The sequence below is a fragment of the Sinohyriopsis cumingii genome, chromosome 7 (assembly GCF_028554795.1).
Source record: "Sinohyriopsis cumingii isolate HCF-2022 chromosome 7, ASM2855479v2, whole genome shotgun sequence".
Lineage (NCBI taxonomy): Eukaryota > Metazoa > Mollusca > Bivalvia > Unionida > Unionidae > Sinohyriopsis > Sinohyriopsis cumingii.
Genome location: NC_142967.1, coordinates 134,259,804 through 134,286,579, shown reverse-complemented (window position 1 = coordinate 134,286,579; position 26,776 = coordinate 134,259,804). Strand labels below are relative to the sequence as shown.

The 26,776-nt window shown below is 34.3% G+C and overlaps 1 protein-coding gene across 7 annotated transcripts in view; it reads right to left on the bottom strand.

Moving 5' to 3' along the window:
• Positions 1 to 26,458, bottom strand: part of LOC149796171 (uncharacterized) — a 45,227-nt gene extending 18,769 nt beyond the window's left edge. The window contains exons 1-6 of one of the 7 annotated variants that reach the window (XM_089966115.1): positions 26,180 to 26,456; positions 19,019 to 19,235; positions 16,351 to 16,501; positions 14,696 to 14,766; positions 11,340 to 11,479; positions 96 to 172 (exon numbers count right to left, since the gene is read on the bottom strand). In XM_089966115.1, coding sequence (XP_089822241.1) covers positions 96 to 172; positions 11,340 to 11,479; positions 14,696 to 14,766; positions 16,351 to 16,411 — 349 coding nt within the window. In that variant the 5' untranslated portion in view covers positions 16,412 to 16,501; positions 19,019 to 19,235; positions 26,180 to 26,456. Of the gene's footprint in view, positions 1 to 95; positions 173 to 11,339; positions 11,480 to 14,695; positions 14,767 to 16,350; positions 16,502 to 19,018; positions 19,236 to 21,436; positions 23,068 to 26,179 lie in introns of those variants that run through there. The other 6 variants (XM_089966118.1, XM_089966116.1, XM_089966114.1 and 3 more) reach the window with 6 other exon arrangements.
• Positions 26,459 to 26,776: the final 318 nt, after the last annotated feature.

The window sequence follows — 26,776 nt, the reverse complement described above, 5'->3', positions numbered from 1 at the left end:
TGTTAACAAGGTTTAAACTAATGGATCTTTGTGCATTGAAGAAAGAAATAATTCAAATCTGTTTGAAAAATTTACATATGGTGCAGTGTGCTTACTTTCCTTTCCAATCTCTCCAACACCCAGAATTCCTATCCTGAGTTGCGACAATGGTCTGCACATCTTGAACTCTGCACTAAAATGTGAAATTAAAACTTAAAGATCCACTGCTATCTTAAAACAATAACATAAAAATGTGTGTGTGTCTGTGTGTGTCCATAAGAAACAAATGCCCCTGCTAATGTGATGCAGCTGATGGGTAAGTCAAACAGAAGCCATAAGTGTGTAAAATTTTGCTGATAAAAGGAGAAATTCAAATATTAACTAGTTGTTATTGTTGTTGTAGGGTTTAACACCACTTTTCAGCACATGATAGGCCATACATGGCAGCCAGTATTAATAGTGGAGGAAGAACTCAGGAAAACCCCAGAAAGAACCATCGACCCATGAGAAGCTACTGGCAAGCTTTCTCACATACCCACATTAGCCGCATCCGAGACTCAAACCCACGCAGACAGAGGTGAGATGGCAGTGATCCGTAACAGAGATCACTTTAGACCACACAGCCAAATGGGGCCCCCAAATATCAACTAGATCTTCCCAATATGAAACCTGACACGAAAATCTGATTCAATTCTTGAAGTCTTTCCGAAGATGCTGGGTGGAAATTCATGGGCAAAGTTCCAAGTCAAGCAATAATGATAATTCTGTAAAATTTCACCAGAAACCAGTGAAAATCAAAGCCTTGTGCCAAATTTTGTTTCACTGCATATTCTTCGAAAGTTATTATTAAAGCAGAAATTCAAGTGCAAAGTTTTAGATAAAAAAAAGACCAAAAATCAATAATATTCTGCCAGAAAACAGTTCAAATCAACCTGACCTAGGCCATCTTAATTTAACCCCTATATCACATTTTGTTTCAATCTATTAAGTCTTTCAAAAATGTACTGAGTAAAAACTGAAGAGCAATGTTTAAATCAAACAGAATCTGTAACTCTCTACAACTTTTAGAAAACAATGAAAATCAAATCGGACCCCAGTCTTATTATAATTCAAAACCTCATAGCAAACCTGCTTTCAATTTCTTAAGTCCTTGAAAATAAACGAGCAGAAAATTCATTCTAATGCAACAGTCTCCTTTTTGAAAATGTTCTTGAATTTATATGGGATATTAAAGAGATGATAATAACAATGGGGAAACAACTTTTCAATGCTTTATTTTTATGTACAAATAAGCATTATCCATATGCAGACAAGCATAAGATAATTAAGTGAATAAAAAGTGTAATGATGAAATTTGTAATAGTTGGCATGCATGTGGAATGGTAAAATCAACAGAAAAGGATTTCCATTACAGCATATTCAGAAGAAACCTAAGGTTGCAGGCGAATTCAAGATGGTACTGTAAGGGAATTTACTGCCTGTGTTTGGATGGACAGAAGCAGATCTAGACCCATCCATAGATCCAGAGCCATAGAGAAAACATGCAGCACAGCTCCAGAAAAGTCAGGCAACTTGGAGCACCATCTAACATGATGGAGTACAACAATAACCCAAACAGAGTGGACATTGTACACCAGCTGAGGGCACAATATAGCATATACCAAACTGCAACAACAAAAAAATGGTAGTTGTACATTTTTGGTTTTTGTTTAATATCACCATCTAAATTGATAGATTTGTATTAATGAGATAACTGGAACAACAAGACAAATGGAGCAATAACTCTGGCAAAACTGCTTATCAGAGACTACCAGAAAAATGATACAGTAGTGCTAGTTACAGATAGAGGAGGGCACCATCTTAATAACTGTGAAATATTATGTGCATCAAGTGTAATGTTCCTATGAATGTTATTAATATGTGCATGAAGTGTAATGTTCCTATGAATGTTATTAATATGTGCATGAAGTGTAATGTTTATATGAATGTTATTAATATGTGCATGAAGTGTAATGTTTATATGAATGTTATTAATATGTGCATGAAGTGTAATGTTTATATGAATGTTATTAATATGTGCATGAAGTGTAATGTTCCTATGAATGTTATTAATATGTGCATGAAGTGTAATGTTTATATGAATGTTATTAATATGTGCATGAAGTGTAATGTTAAATGAATGTTATTAATATGTGCATGAAGTGTAATGTTTATATGTTACTAATATGTGCATGAAGTGTAATGTTTATATGAAAGTTATTAATAGGTGCATGAAGTGTAATGTTTATATGAATGTTACTAATATGTGCATGAAGTGTAATGTTTATATGAAAGTTATTAATATGTGCATGAAGTGTAATGTTTTTATGAATGTTATTAATATGTGCATGAAGTGTAATGTTCCTATGAATGTTATTAATATGTGCATGAAGTGTAATGTTTATATGAATGTTACTAATATGTGCATTAAGTGTAATGTTTATATGAATGTTACTAATATGTGCATGAAGTGTAATGTTTATATGAATGTTATTAATATGTGCATGAAGTGTAATGTTCCTATGAATGTTATTAATATGTGCATGAAGTGTAATGTTTATATGAAAGTTATTAATATGTGCATTAAGTGTAATGTTTATATGAATGTTACTAATATGTGCATGAAGTGTAATGTTCCTATGAATGTTATTAATATGTGCATGAAGTGTAATGTTTATATGAATGTTATTAATATGTGCATGAAGTGTAATGTTCCTATGAATGTTATTAATATGTGCATCAAGTGTAATGTTTATATGAAAGTTATTAATATGTGCATTAAGTGTAATGTTTATATGAATGTTACTAATATGTGCATGAAGTGTAATGTTCCTATGAATGTTATTAATATGTGCATCAAGTGTAATGTTTTTATGAATGTTATTAATATGTGCATGAAGTGTAATGTTCCTATGAATGTTATTAATATGTGCATGAAGCGTAATGTTCCTATGAATGTTATTAATATGTGCATCAAGTGTAATGTTTATATGAAAGTTATTAATATGTGCATGAAGTGTAATGTTCCTATGAATGTTACTAATATGTGCATGAAGTGTAATGTTTATATGAATGTTACTAATATGTGCATGAAGTGTAATGTTTATATGAATGTTATTAATATGTGCATGAAGTGTAATGTTTATATGAATGTTATTAATATGTGCATGAAGTGTAATGTTTATATGAATGTTATTAATATGTGCATGAAGTGTAATGTTCCTATGAATTTTATTAATATGTGCATGAAGTGTAATGTTCCTATGAATGTTATTAATATGTGCATGAAGTGTAATGTTCCTATGAATGTTATTAATATGTGCATCAAGTGTAATGTTCATATGAATGTTATTAATATGTGCATCAAGTGTAATGTTCTTATGAATGTTATTAATATGTGCATGAAGTGTAATGTTCCTATGAATGTTATTAATATGTGCATGAAGTGTAATGTTCCTATGAATGTTATTAATATGTGCATCAAGTGTAATGTTCCTATGAATGTTATTAATATGTGCATGAAGTGTAATGTTTATATGAATGTTACTAATATGTGCATGAAGTGTAATGTTCATATGAATGTAACTAACATGTGCATAAAGTGTAATGTTCATATATATGTTGATGGCTTTAAACAATATCATGTTGATCTCTTCAAAGAATCAGTAAAACAAATGCTGGTGTTTGGGAAAATTATAATGTTCACTTGGTCAGCACTTACTGTAATAAGACCAGAAACAAATAAAAGCATGTATTTACATGATTCCAAGCTGTTTAAAGTATTTTGTTAGTTTTTAAATGTTCAAGAGATAATTCTAAAGAAGAAAGGTAAGTAAAGTTTAAGCAAAATATACCTATCACAGATGCTTGTAATTTTCCCCTGAGGCTCAAGTTTACAAGATGACAAATGTAATTTCTGTGTACATAAAAATGTACCTGTATGAATTCAAAAAATTTCTGGGATAATTAATGACAAGAGAAGCATCTGTTACTCATTCTTCCTTTTACCGTAATGCACAATTGTTTAAAAATTCCCATATGGTGCATACAATTTCTACAATTATGTACATAATTGTATTTCAGGTATCAGTAAGTCAAGCACTGTCAGTGAATCTCTGGGACACAGGTAATGATAAGGCTTCAGCAACTGTGTTGACGGGACTACCTAACAGCTTGGCTCATGGGTTAATTACTTAATTCTAAAGTTCCTCCCTTTCAAACAATTGGAGATAAAGTTAGGTCAGAAGCACCTTGTACCAAGCTTGAATATGTCAAACATTATGCCATATTTCAATTGTTACAAGTCTATGCTCTTAAAATAAGTAACAGAAAAGAGTGAAGACAACAAGCTATGTAAAATTTAACAAATAATTTATTTCACTAGAATACAAAGTAAAAAATGGGAAAAAAAAGAACTTACGGTATTGCGAATTAAATCCAAAAATTAAAGACACAAGTCCTATTAATAAAAAGTCCTGAATAAAACTCAGTTTAAGTGCCAAAGAGATCCAAAATTGAAGGCGATGATGTGTCTGTTATGGTCAAACTGGACACAACACAATACAAATGAATGTGCTAGATGTTAAAGCACAAAATCTTCACAGTCACAAGATAATACAGTTCTCTGCTTGACCTCAGGTCACATTAGCATTTTCTAAAAACAAGCATTACCTAATGGAAAACAACCTTCCACAATGGTCTAATGAGCCTTGTTCACTTACAACACAATAACCTATAAAATTCATGTGGGAATCTCCAGAACCCTGACCCTGATCAACATATTTACCACTTCTTGTTTACCTGAATAACAATTTGGTTAATAACTCATACACATTGAGTATAATGAAGATATTTTTAGTTGTTTACATAAATGAAATACTCCTATTAAATTGTCTTTTTCCTTGATGTGTCAATATTATATTCCTGTAACAACAAACTCCACTTTAATAATCTCTGATTTTTGTTTAAATCTTGCCAATGAAAGTACGGGGGTTGTGATCACTAAACACAATAACCAAAAAAATAGCTGAACTAATGTAAACTTCAAAGTTTTGAAATACCAAAATCAAAGCCAAACATTCCATCTCAATTATGGAATAATTTCTTTGGTGCTTATTTAATTTCTTAGAAAATTAGCACACTTGATGATCAACACCATTTTTATCTTCTTGAATCAATACTGTTAAACCCCAACATCACTTGCATCAACAAATAGTTTAAATGATCGACTAAAATTTTGAGCTGCAGGAACTGGCACACTCATACGGCCTTTAACTGATCGAAATCCTCCTGACATTTTTCAGACCAATGAAATTTTGTTTTCTTGCTCAATAAATTTGTCAGGGGTTCAGCAATTATGGAAAAATTGGAACAAAATTTCTGATAGTATCCTGCCATACCCGAAAATTGCATCAGTTGCTTTTTACTAACAGCAACAGGGAATTCATAGATAGCCTTGATCTTAGCATCTAAAGTTTTAACTTGTCCAAGTCCCACAATACGTCCTAGAAATGTTACACAAGCATGGCAAAACTCACTTTTGGATAAATTAATTGTCAAACTTGCATCAGCGAGTCTGTCAAAGAATTTCCGAATTGTCACTAAATGTTCTGTCCAGGTGTTGTTGTAAATAATGACATCATTGATGTAAGCATCACAATTATCTAGACCAGATGTAATCATGTTCATTAAGCGTTGAAAAGTACTTGGTGAAACTTTCATCCCAAACAGCATCACTTTATATTGATAAAGTCCATCTGGAGTCACGATTGCTGAAATTTAAAGTTTGCTCATTCTGTCAGTGGAATTTGCAAAAATTCTTGCAGAAGGTCAAATTTGGTGACATACTTTGCATTTCCAATTTTATCAATGCAGTCATCAATTCTTGGTAATGGAAATGAATCTGTTTTAGTCACACTGTTCACCTTTCTATAATCAGTGCACATGCGGAAAGTATTATCTGGTTTCGGAACAAGTATACATGGTGAACTCAAGTCACTTTTACTTGGCATAATGAAATCATTCTCCAGCAAATACAGAATTTCTTTTTTCAATCATTCCTGTTTGAGAGGGTTCTTCCTGTACAGGTGATGTTTCACAAGTGTGGAACTTACAATCTCAATGTCATGGTAGATTTTGTTTGTTCTTGTAGAAGCATCTGGAAATAAGTGCTCATATTCAACAATAACTATTTAAGTTCATTCCTTTCTTGTTGCTGCAAATGTGAAAGTTTCTGGTCCAGATTATTCATAATTTCTGAATTCCGAAGATTTGTTACTCCAAAATTAATAGTCTGATTGCATTCATTCGCATAAATCCTCATGGAGTGGGACAGGTACAACTAAATTAATTGCATAATTATCCTAGCTATCTTTCTCAACATACTCCTTTAACATATTTACATACCAGGAGTACTATTATAATTGAACTCATTCATTTTCTTCCTAAGTTTTTAAGGGCCATAATACCTAATCTGAAGAAAATTTTGAAGAATGTGCAATAGAGACAGAACTCTATTAGCAGACTCAGAAGTTCTCTCCATTGAAGTTCTGTCGAACAATAATTTCACTCCTGACTTGAATTGCTAAATGCCAAATTCAAGCATAATTGGCTGTGAAATTCCAGACATGAAATTTGACCCTTGATCAGATTGGACAGATTTGGGAAGGCCAAATTAGTAAAACAAACTTTATCAAAATTTTTACTAATGTTTTAGTTTTAATATTCCTCAAAGGAATTACCTCTGGGAATCTTGCTGATGCACACATTATAGAAAGTACTGGTTACCTGACTTGGTCTTAGGTAAGGGACCAACACAATCTACCATTATTCTACTAACTGGTTCGTGAAATGCAGGAATAGGTTGCAGATGATCCTTAGGTATCTTCTGATTGGGTTTTCCTACCATTTGACAAGTATGACAAGATCTGCAGTATTTACAAACATCACTTTTAATTTCTGGCCAATAGAAGTAATTCAAGATAATGTGATAAGTCTTTATTAATCCCTAAATAACCAGGCAAAGGAGTTTCATGAGCCAGACTAAGAATTTTCTGTCTCAATGATTTTGGAACTACAATGTGATTGTTAACTGACCACTTGTCACCAGCAGACACCTTGAGATGTCTCCATTGTCTCATAAGATTGTCGTTTGTCACCCTGATTAGAATAAAGAGAATGAGTAGTTAAAAGAGGATCACTGTGATCAATACCCTTTGACTGATCCAAACAAGGAGTGAAAGTGACCTCATCAAAAGCCTGACAAATACATGTGTCGGCTAAGGAATACTTTCCTGATCAACATCATTCTCAAGAGCTTTCTTTGCCATAGCTTTAGTAACTGCACAAGCTGGGTATAAATCAGGGAATTCTTTTTCAATAGGATCAACTTTCTTATCCAAACAATGCTGTCAGTTACAACTGGATTGACCACAACCGTATCCAGCTAGGTCACTGCCCAGTAATAAATGAATGCCCTCATTGGGTAAAGAATATACTGTTCCACCTGTCACTGTAAAACAAATCAATCAGGTCAAGCAGAAATTAACTCAATTTTGGGCAAGGTCAAGTCCAGCAAACAATATTACATTACAAAAACATGAAATGCAATAAAAAAATTTTTTTAAACTAACAGACAAACAATTAAATTAAATATGCATAACAAAAAATGGAGTCATAAGTTTCTCCAAATTGAATAAAACCCACAACTATATGTTCTTTATGAAAACTTCTGTAATAGATGCTTCAGGTCTGACAAGATGGTCAATTGTGCTTCTCTGGTAGCCAAGACTATGCTGAACATAAGAGGTTGATTGTTGGATTTGAAATACCAGAGTAATCTGTCATTTATCATTCATTCTATGCTTTTGAAAATACAACTTATTAATGATATTGGCAATAGCTGGAAGGGTCAGTTTGGTCTTTTCCAGGTCTGACACCCGGTAACAGTGATTCTAGCCATGACTGCAAAAGTCATTAACTTCCTAAATATTGTTCAAAATATTTAAAAGTGGAGTTAGATCCGTGTCAAGTAAATGTTTAGAAGTGGATTTAGATCTGTGTCAAGTAAATGTTTAGAAGTAGATTTAGATCTGTGTCAAGTAAATGTTTTAGAAGTGGATTTAGAGCTGTGTCAAGTAAATGTTTCAGAAATTGATAGTGGATATTATATGTTCCTGTTTAAGTGTCAAGGGGCTTGATCAAGATAGTCTTGCAACTTTCTGAGAGTGTAAGGCTTACTGTAACCTTCAGCAAAGTCAAAATTAAAAGAAACCTTTCCAGTGTTTGAAACAGAAAAGTTTTCAGAATAACTGTCTTGTTTTGGTTTATGTATTTGAGATTTCTTGTAAGGTTGTGACAATGTCATCAGATTTTCCAATTACTTCTTCAATTTAATCTTTGTCCAAGCCATTAAGGTCTGAGAATATTACTTTTTAAATATTGGAAAATGGACAGTGGCACAGATTATCACCAACTTCCCATGAGAAGTAAATGAGATGGATTGCAGAGAGTCAAATCTCAAGATGAATAGAATTCTTTCATAGAATGTTGGCAGGTATATGACTTCTTAATAAAAAGGCAAAGATTGTGCTCTAAAACAAGGTCTCCTATCTTTTTCCCTCTTGCTGAAATCTTTACAGCCCAAAAGTGTATGGTGGCCATTAAAGTTGCCAAGCAAAACAACAGGTGCCAGTAACGGTTCAATAAGATTGACTGATTTGAGATCTCGGAAGGAGATATATTAAACAAAGTGAAACGCTTTTATGTAACAACATACAAATGGCTACATCCACAGAGTAGTACTGATATTACTTTTGCTGCAAGAAGTTGTATTCTTTGTGACAATGGGAACTAATTTTTTGTTGTTCTTTCTAATGGCACTTTTAATATTTTATTGGTTCTATCAGGCAGAAGAAATGGGAGCTAAGTGACTTTCTCAAAGACACACCAAGGCAGCCAAACCATGCTGGCCTAACATGCATCAAAGTCATGATCCTTGGATTACAGGTCCAAGGACTCTCTATAAGATGGGCACTCCTCCAGTAACCTTATCAGTACCTTCTTGAAAAGCTGCTGTATATGGTGAAGTTCTTAAAATTAACTCTATCATTTTCCTTTAAAACGTCTCCTGAAAGCATTCAGCTACTGGATCATGTTCTTTGGGAAGAAGACTAATTTCATCAATATTTGCCACTAAAACTCAGCTATTCCATCAATTTAAGGCATCAGCAATATTTATGAATGTGGTGGACAGGTTTATTTATGAATGCAGGAGATACTTATGAATGTGGTGGACAGGTTTATTTATGAATACAGGAGATGTTTATGAATGTGGCAGACAGACATATTTATGAGTTTTGTTAACAGACATATCTATGACTTTGGTGGGCAGATGTATTTATGAGAGTGCTGGAAGCATGGGATTTCTTGAATGCTTCTCTAGTATAATATCAGGGTATACTCCAGAATCCATACTCACAAGACTTCTAAACTTATTAAGCAGTTTGATAGGCTCAATGAGTTTAATTCTTTCTTTACAACTATGTTTCTTTGATCACAATGGCGACCTTTTAAAATCATGGAGGCCAGTAAAACTGAATTCCTTAAAAGAGCCCTTGAAGCTTGATGTGTCTAGTTTTTAATCAGACTGGGACCTTCCCAGGCCAAAGTATTGTGTTGCACCAGAACAGCAACCATCCACCACTTCTCTACCCAACAGGATCCTGTCCTCTAAGAACATGGAATGCAACCTATGCAAATGAGTTTTCCCCACTCAGCTGCCTCTTTCAACATGCAACAAAAACCACTCACTGGCGGGGGGGGGGAGAGGGAGGGGGGCACGCAGGGATGAAGGCAATCAATGGAACAAAACTGTTGCTTGTTCACCAAACCAGGCAATGTTGTTTGTATATCATTGAAGTAAGGGACTTTCTTGCTCGCATACTACTGCAAGACACTCACCTTCTCTAGATTGGATGACCTGTACGTTATGGAAGAGGAAGATGAAAAGGAAAGGGGGAGGAGTGGATAAACAAAATCTGGAGCCCTCCAAAACAAAACAACTGACTGCGGTAGCAAATTGAAGGAGAGGTATTCATCTTTGTCTTACAAGTCTACCAAAGAATTAACCGCACAAGTTTGGTTTGAAGTTGGGCAATGTCAGCTCTGAAACTGCTAATATGCAGCAAAATGGACAGATTGAGTCAATAGATTTCTGTAGGTCTCTACACACCATGGAATGTCCAGCCAGTATGCTGCATTACTTGCTTAAGTGGCAGACAACCCATCGTTAAAGGTTTGACTGGAAAAACAGCTACAGTGACTAGTTGGCAGCTGGTGCAGAGGCAATAAGCAAGATGGAAAGATATATGTATGGATCACCCATGTCTGAAGAATATCTCAATAGCTGCCTAAATCACGGAGAACACTCTCCCATTTTTATGAAACACTAATGAAGATTTGCAAAGGATGTAGGAATATAAATTCTCACAAGGCCCATAACAGCATTGGTGCTTCATTGTTCTTTACCAATGATCATTTAAGCTTGTTAGCAAACCTGTGAACCAAATGCCTTCTGGACACATTGCACATATACTGCAGACAGAAGATAATGAACACATCATGCAAGGGAGACATGTATCATGCATGTCCTCATTGACTTTAATCTGTCAAAGTTCAACTAAAAAGACTATAACAACAAAAATATCAGAAAACAACAACCCAAAAGTGTTCACATATTACAGTAACAATACTTGCCACTTCAACAATAAAGTGAAAACTGCAGGCAGAGTGCACGAATAAACAACCAACAATAAGCACCAATAATACTGTTGGAACACAAGGTCAGAATAAAATGAATTCACAACTGCATAACATTCACACAGATATTAATAAAAAGAAGAAAATACATATAGCAGATACATTAACAAACATAACGACTTTCTAGATGGATGGGTCTGGAATAACAAAGATATCCTTGGATTTCTAGATGCCAAGCAGTATACAATGTATATCAAAACTTGTGAGAGCTTGAACTGTTAAACATCCAGCTAATGCATACTCGCCTGGCAGCAGCAAGGGAAGATAGATAACGATCAGAATTCATTCCTTTGTCTGTCTAGTATATGGACAAGGCAGATGGAATTTGTCTTTCCAGTAGAACTGGATTTGAAAAAGTAATGGAGTTTAATTCTTAATGTTATTGTGACTCAGGAATGTATTAGAGCAATAATGAAAGGCTGTAGAAAAATAGATACTGGTTCCAATATGTAGAAGGAATGGGCATTCAATTACTTATTAAGGAATCCCTTAAATGATCATACTTAGCCCAGTTTCTTTTCTGCTGTTCCTGGAACACTTCCAATATGTGTCTCTCTCTGGCTATGATGTAGCCGAGTACATACTCTGCCATCAAGCGATTAAAAGCTCCACCAGTCCTTGTCAGCTGAAAGCTTGGAACAGCCTAAAAAGGAAATGTTTATTTTAGATCAGAAATAACTAAAGATAGCAAGCACGATCATTAAGATAAGTTTTATGCTTTACACACCCAGTAATCAAACACTGAATGAGCATAAGACAAATGGACAGACAGGCAGGATAAATCATAATACATCAACACTCCCTCATTGAGTTTTCCATGAATGAGTACTTCTTTTGTTTGCTTCCCTTGCTGTCATTGCTAAAATGTGTCAATTAGTAGAATAAACCACTGATTATGTTTGATAACACCCTTTAAATCTGATACGATGCGAAAGATGTAATTAACTTGACAATGTAGAACTGGACTACTTTTAAATGATCCAAACAATACACAACAATTCTGCATATCAAATATCAAAACAGTCAGCACTTAATTAGGTTATCACAGGAATGCTAGTTGACATAGCTGTGACCACTGATGGACACTGTACAAATTGGAATGTATCACAATTCTTAATGATTACACTGAAACCAAAGTATAAAAAAAAACAGAAATAAAACATGAAAATTTCACTTGATAAAACTTTTTTAATTAGTGTTTATATCTTAAAGTGCTGACACTAGCAGGCATTACTGACATTTTCATGTGTCAGACATTTTCATGTGTCAAAGTTACATCCAATAATGCTATTTACATGTATTGAGAATATTTACTTGTAAAAAAACAAAATTAACAAAAGATATGACTTACTATTAAAAGTTGCACAATTCATGACGAGTCAGATTTTTCTGCACTAACTGCTGTTTTTGACAATAAAATGAGTGACACATTAAAGTTTCATTTACCAGTTTTGAATACAATTTCCTTCACGTTTAGCAAATAGGGGCTTATATCTTTTGGCAATTTTTAGGGAAAAAAATGGAATCCACACTTGACCCTGCATTATAAGTGGGTTCCCAAGTTATCCAGGCACAAGCTATTAATGGAGAGGTGTTTACATGTTAAATACACAAAAATGGCTTTTGCGTTTCATTCTGCATTGGCAGAAAGAACAAGTTAGATAAGGCATAGGAATTTATCGAGGCCATCCAGTCGAGACATATTCATAAGATATATCAAACAAGTTCTTTTTCTTAACTCAGAACAAAACACAAATGTGGTTTTGTATTTATTACATTCCTGCTCTTGTATGCTTTCTAAATACTTTTAGCTTTACCGTCTGAATGCCATTCAAAACAATTTGGGATTTATAAAAGTTTGATTCAAAGCATCTAATCATATCTATGCACAGACATAAAAAAAAATCCTAAGTAGATCGCATCTGGTAGTGTGATATGGAACTGTATCAAATGCCAGATCAAGCATGTAATAAACTGAGGATATCAATGCTTGCACCAGATCAAGCATGTAATAAACTGAGGATATCAATGCTTGCACTTGTGCATTAATATTGTTAATCTTAACAGATCTGAACTGAACTTAAATTCTGAAAACTTCACCTAGTTGGTTTAATTTTGTAGTTTAATAATCTAAGACATAATTTTTTATGTTCATTTCTGAATAATTTAGATTTTTTTTATAAAATAAAACATTTTAACCCAGAGGGTTTTTTACCATACGGAATGTGATATTTAACCTGCTAAATGATACATATTAAGGAAAGTTTTTTTTACAATATTGTTCTGAATGTATTCTGCAAAATGAATCATTACTTCAATTGTTATTAAATTTCCTATAAGTGCTGGGTTTTTTTTGACCAAATTTTACATCATCCTACATCAAATTATCTTTTTACAACAGTACCAAACAGTACAAGTATTCTTACAGAATAATTCTAGTCTTGGCCGGGTTTAATGTGTGAGATATTGTGATGTCATCTGTACTTAAACATTTGAATTTCACACGCTGTGTGACCAAAGGTATTTTTCATATTTAAAACTAATTTTTATCAATTATTTATAGACGATTTATATACTCAGTTATTTATCATGAAGAATAATGGTTGTAAAGTCTTCTGTGTGCAATGTTCACTACATCACTCAAGAAGGACTTTGAAGTAGAACCCTCTGGACTGCACTCTTCCTTTGTTTTCCAGCAAAGGCTTGCACACTGTATGTCATAAATAATACATATAAATCAAGAGACATGATATGCTAGGCTGAAGAAATAATTAATGGTTCATGGTCAATGTTTCATGAACAAGAGTCAAGTAATCATTCTTTATATGCATGTATAACATGCTGTTCAAAGTTATGTAATTATTCCCATCTTTATAACATCGTGTACAAGTCAAGAAATCATTCCCTTATATGTATGCATCCAAAGTAATCATTCCCAAATGTTTATGTACCAGTATGACATGGTGTCTCAATTATTCATTCCCATATGTGTTTGTATAAAATGGTGTCCAAAGTAATCATTCCTAAATAGGTATTTAAAACATGGTGTCCAAAGTAATCAATCCCATATATAACATGGTGTCCAAAGTAATCATTCCCATGTGTATGTATAACATTGTATCCAAAGTAATCATTCCCATGTATATGTATAACATGGTGTCCAAAGTAATCATTCCCATGTGTATGTATAACATGGTGTCCAAAGTAATCATTCCCATGTGTATGTATAACATGGTGTCCAAAAGTAATCATTCTCATATGTGTATGTAAAACATGGTGTCCAAAGTAATCATTCCCATATGTGTATGTAAAACATGGTGTCCAAAGTAATCATTCCCATATGTGTATGTAAAACATGGTGTCCAATGTAATCATTCCCATATGTGTATGTAAAACATGGCATCCAAAGTAATCATTCCCATGTATATGTATAACATGGTGTCCAAAGTAATCATTCCCATGTGTATGTATAACATGGTGTCCAAAGTAATCATTCCCATGTGTATGTATACAATGGTGTCCAAAAGTAATCATTCCCATATGTGTATGTAAAACATGGTGTCCAAAGTAATCATTCCCATATGTATATGTAAAACATGGTGTCCAAAGTAATCATTCCCATATGTGTATGTAAAACATGGTGTCCAAAGTAATCATTCCCATATGTGTATGTAAAACATGGTATCCAAAGTAATCATTCCCATGTATATGTATAACATGGTGTCCAAAAGTTATCATTCCCATGTGTATATATAACATGGTGTCCAAATCTGAATACTGAACATAAACATTATAAACATTCAGACTTCAAAAATATGAATGCAACAGCATGTCAAGTATAGGATATAATGTATCTCACCTGTCCAACAAGATAATACAACTGTGCACTGACCTTGCTTGGATCTAGATGTTTCTGCATTGCATCTATCCCTGAAGAGAGAAAGAAGCTCAATGGGTTCAATAAAGTCTAACCTGGGCTATGCAGAGCTCTCAGTACAATTTTGGAAATCCAAGTCTATGACTCCAAGCATGCTGAAACTTGGGGTCCATAGCAGAAAACTGGAGATACCTCTGTGGGGGGCGGGGGGTGAAGAGAGAGAGAGAGAGAGAAAATAGGCTAATTGAAATGTTTTCATGTGTCTTTTAATAGGGTACTGGTAAATGTAAGGCAGAAACATAGGAATAAGAAAACAAAACAGCCAGCAAGTGATTTCTGTTGACTGCATGGTCAGAAAAAGCAGAAGTGAAGGTTTCTGGAAACAGTAGTCCCAAAAGAATTGTTTTTCCTATCTCTAAAGCAAACAAGCACATTGCAAATGAATTCATCACTCTCAACTTTATAATGCCAAATAAAAGTCTCTGACCACTTTTTAACCATTACTTTCATGAGTGTGCTAGTTGGTTAGGAACAATCTGATGTTTCATTTTCAACATGACTTTCTTTGCTGTTGGGATCAGTCATTAACCACTTTACACTATCATCATGCAGTAGACTTAATATCCTGGGACTACATTCATCTTTACTTAAAGGCAAATGACAGAAACATGGCTTAAAAAAATCAGTCAAAGTTTGTCAATCTAACACCCTCCAGTTACTACATCAAGTCATTCCCATGCCACTCCTGTGGCGGCAGACTTGCAGACATCACAAAGAACAAGAACACTATTATTCACAGTCTGAACTACACTAAAACTTTTAATTTTGAACACACATTATTTGAACTGGTCCAAACCTCACTCACAATGGAACAAAGGACAGTCCATTGATTTCTGCCTCTACCACCCTCCTCCTAGTCAAAAAAATAAGTTGACTGAACCTCTCATTTTGAAGCAGTTTCCTAAGCTCCTGGAGTATTGAAATTTGATAGGTGGCAACCTGATTATTCTCTGAAATTTCAATTTTTAATTCAACTGTCCAGAAAATCCGTACACATCAAAACTCCTTGATTCAATTCACATTTTCGTCAGTCAGTTAGCCAATCCACCAGTCTTCATTGGTGTCCCATGAACTTGCCTCAGATCACCTCTGCATCATATGCCATGTCACTGTACAAGTCCCTAACCCTCCATTTCTGTTTGCCATTAAGAGAAACCTCCATAGGATAAAAAGAACCTGACTAATGCATGACATCAAAGCAAATCTAAGATTGTTAGTTTTATAATTTCACTGCATCTTTGTTTCTGTAATTTTCTTGTTGTATATGTTTTAATATGTTTTAATGTGTTTTCTAATACTGTAAAGTGCTTAAAGCTTCTCAAGATTAAGTGCTATAGTAAGTTTTTCCTAGCAATAAGCAAACAAGTACACTGCAAATGAATTCATCACTCTCAACTTTATAATGCCAAATAAAAGTCTCTGACCACTTTTTAACCGTTACTTTCATGAGTGTGCCAGTTTGTTAGGAACAATCTGATGTTTCATTTTCAACATGACTTTCTTTACACTATCATCATACAGTAGACTTAATTATTATCATTATTACTATTATTGTCATCACTCCTTTTCAGCATCACTTTCTTTACTGCAGATATCAGTCCTTAACCACTTTACACTGTCACCTCTCTTTTTCAACATCGCTTTCTTTACTGGAAGGATCAGTCCTTAACCACTTTACATCATCACTACATGCTTCCTCTTTTGAAATCAATTTATCTGGATTGTTTGCTGCAAGGACATGTTCGTTGTATAATTGAGTTTTAATAAAAAATAAATTACATTTGCATAATCAATTTAAAGGAGCCAATATACTTCACTCCTCTGTGCTTTTGTTTTATACTGGATAACCAAACATTTTCAAACTAGCCAAAGCAATGCTTACAAATTTTTTAAATTTGTCTATCTGGATATTTTTAGCAGATGACTGCATAAGATAAAATACTCTGCTGGGTGATTATACATGGCGGTATGCGTCAGATAATTACTTTTCATGGCAATCTGATATAAACAATAATGAGTATCAAAGTGTTAACATTTATTTGCTTGCCTTGTACCAAACCCACTTCAAATTACCTGGTCATGGCTTTGCCTGCAAAAAGATGCTTATCCATAAATTCTGTAAAAAAGACAAGCGCATCCGTTGGATGATCTAGAATTGAAAACTCAAAGTCCAGGAAATGAAGGCCTGGATAGATGGAAGGAGATATGGACAAGAACAGTACTAAATGCCACTTTTACATTTTGTGATGAGGCATATATACTAGACTGTCTGGAATATATGCCAATTTAATCCGCTGGGCAAAATGTGTACCTCTGTGAAGCACCAACATCAGACAATTTATGTAAATGATTGCTGAGTATCACATTAGACAAGTTAGGAAAGTGGTGGCAAAGTACCACATTAGACAGGTTAAGAAAGTGATGGCAGGGTACCACATTAGAAATGTTATGTAAGTGATGGCCAAGTACCACATTAGACACGTTGTGTTAAGCGATGGCCAAGTACCACATTAGACACGTTGTGTTAAGCAATGGCCAAGTACCACATTAGACTCGTTGTGTTAAGCGATGACCAAGTACCACATCTGACTAGTCATGTAAATGATGGCAAAGTACCACATTAGACAGGTTAAGAAAGTGATGGCAAAGTACCACATTAGACACTTTATGCAAGTGATGGCAGGGTACCACATTAGAAACATTATGTAAGTGATGGCCAAGTACCACATTAGACACGGTGTATTAAGTGATGACCAAATACCACATCTGACTAGTCATGTAAGTGACATTAGAAAGTTATGCTAGTGATGGCAGGGTACCATGTTAGACAAGTTATGTAAGTGATAGCAGAGTACCACCGTGGACAAATTATGTAAGTGATGGCCAAGTACCACATTAGACAGTTATATAGGTGGTTGTCAAGATCCACATTAAACAAGTTATGTAAGTGCTACATTAAGCAGTTGTGTAAGTGATCACCAGTACTACATTAGACAGTTGTGTAAGTGATCACCAGTACTACATTAGACAGTTGTGTAAGTGATCACCAGTACTACATTAGACAGTTGTGTAAGTGATCACCAGTACTACATTAGACAGTTGTGTAAGTGATCACCAGTACATTAGACAGTTGTGTAAGTGATGGTCAAGAGGTACATTGGACAAGTTATGTAAGCAAATGCCAAGTACTACATTAAACAAGCTATGTAGGCGATGGCAGAGTACCATGTTAGACAAGTTATGTAAGTGATGCCCAAGTACCGCATCAGGCACTTATGTAAGTGATTGCCAAGATCCAAATCAGACAAGTTATGTAAATGATGGCATGTACCAGCATTAAATAAGTTGTGTAAATGATGGCATGTACCAGCATTAAACAAGTTATGTAAATGATGGCATGTACCAGCATTAAAGAAGTTGTGTAAATGATGGCATGTACCAGCATTAAATAAGTTGTGTAAATGATGGCAAGTACCAGCATTAAATAAGTTGTGTAAATGATGGCATGTACCAGCATTAAACAAGTTGTGTAAATGATGGCATGTACCAGCATTAAACAAGTTATGTAAATGATGGCATGTACCAGCATTAAATAAGTTATGTAAATGATGGCATGTACCAGCATTAAACAAGTTATGTAAATGATGGCATGTACCAGCATTAAACAAGTTATGTAAATGATGGCATGTACCAGCATTAAACAAGTTATGTAAATGATGGCATGTACCAGCATTAAACAAGTTGTGTAAATGATGGCATGTACCAGCATTAAACAAGTTGTGTACCAGCATTAAACAAGTTATGTAAATGACGGCATGTACCAGCATTAAACAAGTTGTGTAAATGATGGCATGTACCAGCATTAAACAAGTTATGTAAATGATGGCATGTACCAGCATTAAACAAGTTATGTAAATGATGGTATGTACCAGCATTAAAGAAGTTGTTGTAAATGATGGCATGTACCAGCATTAAATAAGTTATGTAAATAATGGCATGTACCTGCATTAAACAAGTTATGTAAATGATGGCATGTACCAGCATTAAACAAGTTATGTAAATGATGGCATGTAACAGAATTAAACAAGTTATGTAAATGATGGCATGTACCAGCATTAAACAAGATATGTAAATGATGTGAAGCATCAAAATGATGCATGTTTTAATTATCCAAGTTTATGCCTGTTCTGTGTCCTAAGTATCATATTTTCAAGAGTGATAATCAATATGATATAAGCACTGTACCTGCCCATGTACTTTGTGCCCAGATCAGCCTCTTGTTAGTGTACATAATGTCTGCAATAACTGGAACATCTGCCAGCAAAATCTTAGCATTCTCTTCCAACTTCCGCTTATTGACCGTTTCATATTCACCTGTGGAAAACAGTTATTCCTTTTGCTTCACTCCAACAGCATAAAATCTTTACAAAGGGAAATGATTTTTTGGATTCCTTTCTTTTGGCTGTAACATGAAAGACATTTTTAAAAGGTAGAACAGCTGAACCAAAGACAAGTATGACAAGCCTATACTTACATTTTTTTAAAATACATTCCTTTCGATTTAGACATGTGGACCAAGCAATCTGAATAAAGAACTATTATATGTTGAAAAGAAGAAAGAAAAAAAAACAATTAAAAAACTTACAAGTTCTTGGTATGTTATCTTTTACATACATACATATGTATATTTGTACTGGAAGGTTCATTTGCAATGATTAAATAGTTTAAGTCCTAGGGTCTTAAAAAACAAGAAAAATGCACAAAAAATCCCACAAGCACTCTATAATTCCAAATATTAATTTATTTCCCTAAAATATAAAGTCAAACAAAGCAAAAGAATTAAAAATAACTCACAGTATGATATGAATTCCTTGAATTTCCTAAATAGCAAGTGAGTTACTTGGTTTTTTAATGTAGCTTTAACAATTTATCAGTCATACTGCTACAATGTCTGCAGTGCAACAATTATAGTGATGTCTAACACTGGGGCATCATGCCACAGACATGTAGCATCATGTCCCACACAGTCACATTATCCTGACACCAGGCCAACCAGTTATAACACTAACCTCTAAATGCTGAGTGCCAAGCAAGGAAACTGCTAAGATCATCTTTATAAGTCTTTGGTATGACTCAAAATTGTGACCTCCCACATTTGAGGCAGACACTCTAACCACTTAAGACACTGAAGCAGTCAAATTTCCTATATATACAATCAAGTTCACAATAATCCAGAAACACTCCAAAAGTGTTCTGATAAGTTCTAATGTGCTTATGTGCTAGCACTACAGAAGAGTCACTGTTCTATTCAAGGTAAATCTGATAAAGTTGAATGTCACAAATGTCCTTGAATGTTTCACAGTAATCCAATGAAATTAATATGGTAACTATCCAAGTCCATGAATATTTCACAATAATCCAGCAAGATACTGTCTGTCTAGAATAAATGATTCAGTTCTTCAAATTTCAACGTTCTTGGTATAAATAAATCAATTCCTTTGATGACTCTCACAAGACTGATAACTGCAGAATGAGAATGATGCATATCTAATTCCTTTATATAATCACTATATATGCAGGAGATAAACAACTTGAAATCAATGGAATATAATTCCAGGTATTTTTAAATTATTCAATAATGTGAAGTACTTTACCAGCCAACACCTGACATTTTATTATAATTTAACCAATCACCAGCTAGGGCAGTCTGACCTTTCTACAGTACAAATGTACTCCCTTGATCATGTGATGCTGATCTGACCTGCATCCAACTCGTTCATGGCCTACTTATATAAATATATATATAACATTGATGTGAACTTGGCAATTCGACCTTGATTTATGAATGAAAATAGAACATACATGTACACGTCTTATAGTACTGTACAGGCCAGTCACAGAATGAAAGAATGAAAAAATGTTATTAACAAATGACTTAAATAAAAACTATAATATAAAAAAAATATGTGGTGGAAATCTGTAACAATATACTAAATCACATGTATTTTGTTTTTAATGAGCTATTACAGTATATATATATATATATATATATATATATATATATATATATATATATATATATACTATTTTATTGTGAAAACTGCTGCAAGTCAACAAAATATAATTGGGCATATGAAATGTGTTCCTAAATGTATTAAATCAACATCTTTTTAACATAGTGGCATGCTAAAGACTGAGTGTTTAAACAATATAATTTTTTTTTTAAATCGGGCTGCTTCCAGCAAAGGCTCAAGATTTAACAGGACAATATAATTTGATATCTGGTGCATCCAAGTAATATTTTACAAATCGAAATCTCTCATAAAACATTACTTTGTTCATAAAGCTTGTATTAAAAACTTTATATGTAGGCTTGTAATTAAATATAATCAAGGGGTCCCCGAGTGGCCTAGTGGTCTAAAGCACTCTCCATTACGGATCACTGCCATCTCACCTCTGTCTGCGTGGGTTTGAGTTTCGGATTCGGCCAATGTGGGTGTGTGAGATAGCTTGCCAGTTGCTTCTCGTGGGTCGGTGGTTCTTTCCGGGTTCTTCCCCCACCATTAATACTGGCCGCCATGTATAACCTATCGTGTGCTGAAAAATGGTGTTAAACCTACAACAACAACAACAAATATAATCAAATGTATAAAAAAAACTTACATGTAAATTCTCAAGCTTCAAGATGTAACCAGGAGCTGAAAAAGCCCCTTATTAAGGTCTACACAGTCTGCAAACTTCCTGTACTTCATGTGAGGCCAGATGAATGAATTGATCTAAATTGATTTGGAAACTGCATTTAATTTATGCTGATGAGGAACACACTGTTGTGCAATTGAAAGAAATCATTGTGAATAAAATGCGTTTTTGCAACATAAGTCTATTTTTGATACTTTATGTGAGATTGAGCATCACTGTTTAGGGTTACCACTCTTGATATGCTTTATGTAAGATTGGGACATCACTGATTATGGGTCCCACTCTTGATGTGCTTTATGTAAGATTGGGACATCACTGATTATGGGCACCACTCTTGATATGCTTTATGTAAGATTGGGACATCACTGATTATGGGTCCCACTCTTGGTATGCTTTATGTAAGATTGGGACATCACTGATTATGGGTCCCACTCTTGGTATGCTTTATGTAAGATTGGGACATCACTGATTATGGGTCCCACTCTTGGTGTGCTTTATGTAAGATTGGGACATCACTGATTATGGGTCCCACTCTTGGTGTGCTTTATGTAAGATTGGGACATCACTGATTATGGGTCCCACTCTTGATGTGCTTTATGTAAGATTGGGACATCACTGATTATGGGTCCCACTCTTGATGTGCTTTATGTAAGATTGGGACATCACTGATTATGGGTCCCACTCTTGGTATGCTTTATGTAAGATTGGGACATCACTGATTATGGGTCCCACTCTTGATATGCTTTATGTAAGATTGGGACATCACTGATTATGGGTCCCACTCTTGGTATGCTTTATGTAAGATTGGGACATCACTGATTATGGGTCCCACTCTTGGTATGCTTTATGTAAGATTGGGACATCACTAATTATGGGTCCCACTCTTGGTATGCTTTATGTAAGACTGGGACAGCACTGATTATGGGTCCTACTCTTGGTATGCTTTATGTAAGATTGGGACATCACTGATTACGGGTACCACCCTTGGTATGCTTTATGTAAGATTAGGACATCACTGATTATGGGCACCACTCTTGGTATGCTTTATGTGAGACTGGGACATCACTGATTACGGGTCCCACTCTTGGTATGCTTTATGTGAGATTGGGACATCACTGATTAGGGACACTGCTCTTGATACAAGTTATGTGAGATTGAAACACCCTTGATTAAAGGTACCACTCTTGATAGCTTTATGTGAGATAGGAACATCCCTGATTAAGGGTATTGTTCTTGATATGCTTAGTAAGCAGCATGATCTCTAAATTAGTTCACAGGTCCTTCTTGCTCTACAAGTTTATGTTGTATATTGAACAAATAATTAAGCAGCCTGAGGTTTTTTCTTTCATAAACATTGCATGTGCTTGGTGAGCGGATAAGTAAAAACAAAACTGTCTCAATTATTTCACCATCTTAAATTTTTCTTCTGTTTTATGACCAAACTTCTATGCAAAAATTATTTTTCTATAAACTTCACCAAGCTATGGTGAACTTTTGTAAGAAAAAATAAACTTCATGTATCTTTTCTGATTCAACACAAGTTTTAAAGTTCAGTACTGTGTGTGTGTGTGTTAATAAAATAAATGATGTTTTTGAACAATTCTACCAAACATGTAGTTTGGACCACATAAAACACAATCTTTTAAAGCCAAGGTATTTTATTCAGTGAGGAAGTCTCATGCAGTTTTTTGTATGTGAATTAATTATTTATAAGTGAATTAATAAAAGGTAAGCAGAGTCTGATTACTGCCAACTGAAAACTCACAAGATCCTTCCTCAACCCATTTCTGACTTCCGTGTAACAATGCATTTACACAATCATATAAGTGGGGATAAATTCATTTAGATAAATGTATCAGGAAAAAGACTGCTAAAAAGTTGTGTTATCACAGATAATAATAGTGACAAAATGGTTGGATAAATAAATAAATGGAATTATGGTAAGGTATAATAGATGTGGCTATCTACTGAGTTTAATGTCAGCAGGTAGAGAATTCAGTCTATGATGCTGCTGGGGAAGAAAGAATATTGATAGTACTTTGCACAAGTCTAATATGCAAAAGTCAAGATGAAACATTTCATGAAACTTACGAAATGATCAGGTAAGATATATGAACAGCTGCATACATCAGATGATGGTAATCACTTCAGCTCTGTTGTATGTTACAATTGTCATTAATTGTTAATGTCAAAATTTAAAGCATCATGCAGTGACATCATTTGCAAAAACATGGGGTGCTTTAGAAATCAGGATGTCAGGATGCAATTTAACGCCACTGGTGGTCTGCATAGGCCATCAATTAAAATATTGACATACTAACATGGTAAAGGTGATGTGCAAAAAAAGTTATATAGATACTAGCATTTTATTAAGTTTATATGTCCTTATACGGTAATTACATGAACTGTCACATGTTTAACATTGCTGTAAACAGCACCAAAGTATGTGGACAAAAAGATACTGATGGTTGAAGATAATAATTACTTATTTCACATACTAAATGCTAAGTGTTACAGGGTACATAAATAAACAATATGGGACAGCACTATTGTAGTATTCATACACCCTTCCATCTGTTTGTACCCCCCTCTGATTAAAAACAAAAGGCATAAATTATATAATAAATGAATGCTGGCTGATTCAGACCGTGGCTGATTCTACCCATATTACTAACTTATTCAGCCCAAATTACACACTGATTCTGACCATGTGAAATATCAAAAGAAAAAAAACAACAATGGAACATACATACCAGGTTTATTTTAAAAGTTATTAATGTTTTTGCATGCTTAATAAGAGAATGTAAAAGGCTGATATTCAGCTTATAAATTTTTATCATAGTTATTTGCAACTTTATAGCTGAAATCATAATAAAATAGATACAAGTTATCACATTTAGTTAATTATTTTTCAATAAAGAAAATATAAAGATAACTAACTCTTCCTAAATCAGGCCAGTAACACAACTATCAAACAGTAAAGCATATAAATTCACCAAATTATTTATTGATTTCTCATGCAAACTGTGCTTTCTTCATGTTGTACTTACAAACAAATATTAACAATTTATTGATGAGTAAAATGATAGTACAACATACTTAGCTGTTATCATTAAATTTGTATCTACTGTTATCATTGAACTGTTGTCTTTTTTCATAAAATCTTGAACCAGTAAACCAACTTATTTTATTTTAGCCTTTGAAACATTCGAAAATATGCAATTTAAAGCACATATTAAATCAATTAAATATTGATTTCTGATTGTATATGGCAGTTTTTACTGAAATGGACTGTTCTAGAAAACAGAAATGGACCAGTCTATCTGCTTGTTTAAATTGAAAGCTACCGTTCAGTTTGAAAGGCCAATAAGTTGATAGTGGTAAAGACCCCATGGCAACTTAGGTTAGAAATTACAAATTGATAAATAAAAAGACTGTTCTGTGCATTTTTTAAATCCCATGTTTTTCATGTTTAAAATCAGTAGGGGGTACAAACAAATGGGAATGTGTTTGAATACTATTGATAATTTCGACATACACGCTACAACTGATTTGATACCCAGTTCCAGTAGGGGGAAAAACATGGTTTACCCAGGTCTTATCCTTCATCTTGCATTGTAAGTGTTGAATTTAAACATCACAGAATTGCTCAAAATGAATCTTGGAAAATCTCTGGAATACATTCCAACATGTTAATATTGTTAGTTTTAAAACAAAAATTGCAAGCTTGAAGGATTTTCTTTTCTATCAAAGAGAAAGGTCTAAAAGGTTAAAAACTGAGTCAATCACCTACTCGAATGAGTCAGATAATGTTGTTTGATTGGCTGAATGTCATGGATGATGTTATGTCGAAATTATCAATAGTATAATTTTTTGCCATCAGTCTCTGAGTACCATAACCCAACATAGTCCTACAATGTAAGACATAGCACATATTGGTTTTCTTTTAGTCCTGACACCCAAAACATAAATATCAGCATCAAGGCCTTATATGTAGGACTAAACATAGTCCTACATGTAAGACCTCAACGCTGATATTTATGTTGAAGACATGAAGGTCTTATAGCCTAATTAATGGCGCTGTGTAGCATCTTTCAATGTCGACTAACATCGTTACAAAAGTCAAATTGTCAGGAATATTTCACACAAATGACAACTAAAATAACGACGCTTTTCTCCAAAGTCATAATGTTTTAGTCAGACTTTACTTACTCTCTTGTCTTTTCTCTAATAAACTCATATTCTCACAAAAGAAATGAACCTGTTTTGCAAGTTTTGTTAGCCTACATTTCTGTTGGCTGCAAAGTGATGAAAGCCGGGAATGCCGAAATCGGGTTAAACTGAAAGATTATTCTATAACAAAATGAATAAAAATATGCCTATTGGAACTGTAAGCAATGGTTCGTTTCGTTCAAGAAATTCAAATGTATGTCAACGGAACGTGAAAATGCGTTCATCTGCTAGTATCATATTTTCATTCCGCCACAGTAAGTATATTAATTACACATAAATTAGTGGAAGAGTGTTGATATGGGCTGCCAAGTGTGCGAGATGTTCCTGAAACTTTGATTACTCATTCCGATGTCAACGTCATCGGAACACGCTATACAAGTCCGTTATTTGGATAGTGAGACATAGCACTAAAACAAAAACAACATGTGCTATGTCTTGCATTCTGATTTCAAAATTCACGTGATTCCAATTCACCTTTACTATCTAGAGCAACATCGATGACTTCGACTTTTGGCAGCAGGATCCTCACAGCAGCTGCAATCCCTTTGACAGTACTGGCAACAAACACTTGTGTCATTCTCTCTGTTGTCAGTATAATGCATGCGTGTACTACTTTCGGCCTTCTTACATTGCTTTTTCACAGTGTTATTGGTAAGATATGAGACTTCGAATTTAATACAGTTCTAACAACTCTGCCTCCTCATTAGCGAGTACTGTGAAACACCCAATCAGATTGCTGGTAGTCTGGCTCCCTGACCTCCGTTAGCCTTCCTCATAACGAAGAGTAATGCTGAGGAGAGAGGTCAGGGAACAAGACTAGAATGCTGGGCACCATAGGTCTCACTGGACAGTTTATCTGGTGAATGTTCATCCGACAATGAACTATCGCAGAAAAATGAGAATAATTTACACTGAAGATACAAATTAAAACAAACTAATGATTTTTGTAGAAAGCATGCATATGAGATTTTGACTGCGGCAATGAGGTTAATCCCTTAAACAACTGGTGGTTTTTACACTGAACCACAGGAGTCTGACGTTTTATGAATAAAATACGGCGAAATCTCTGAC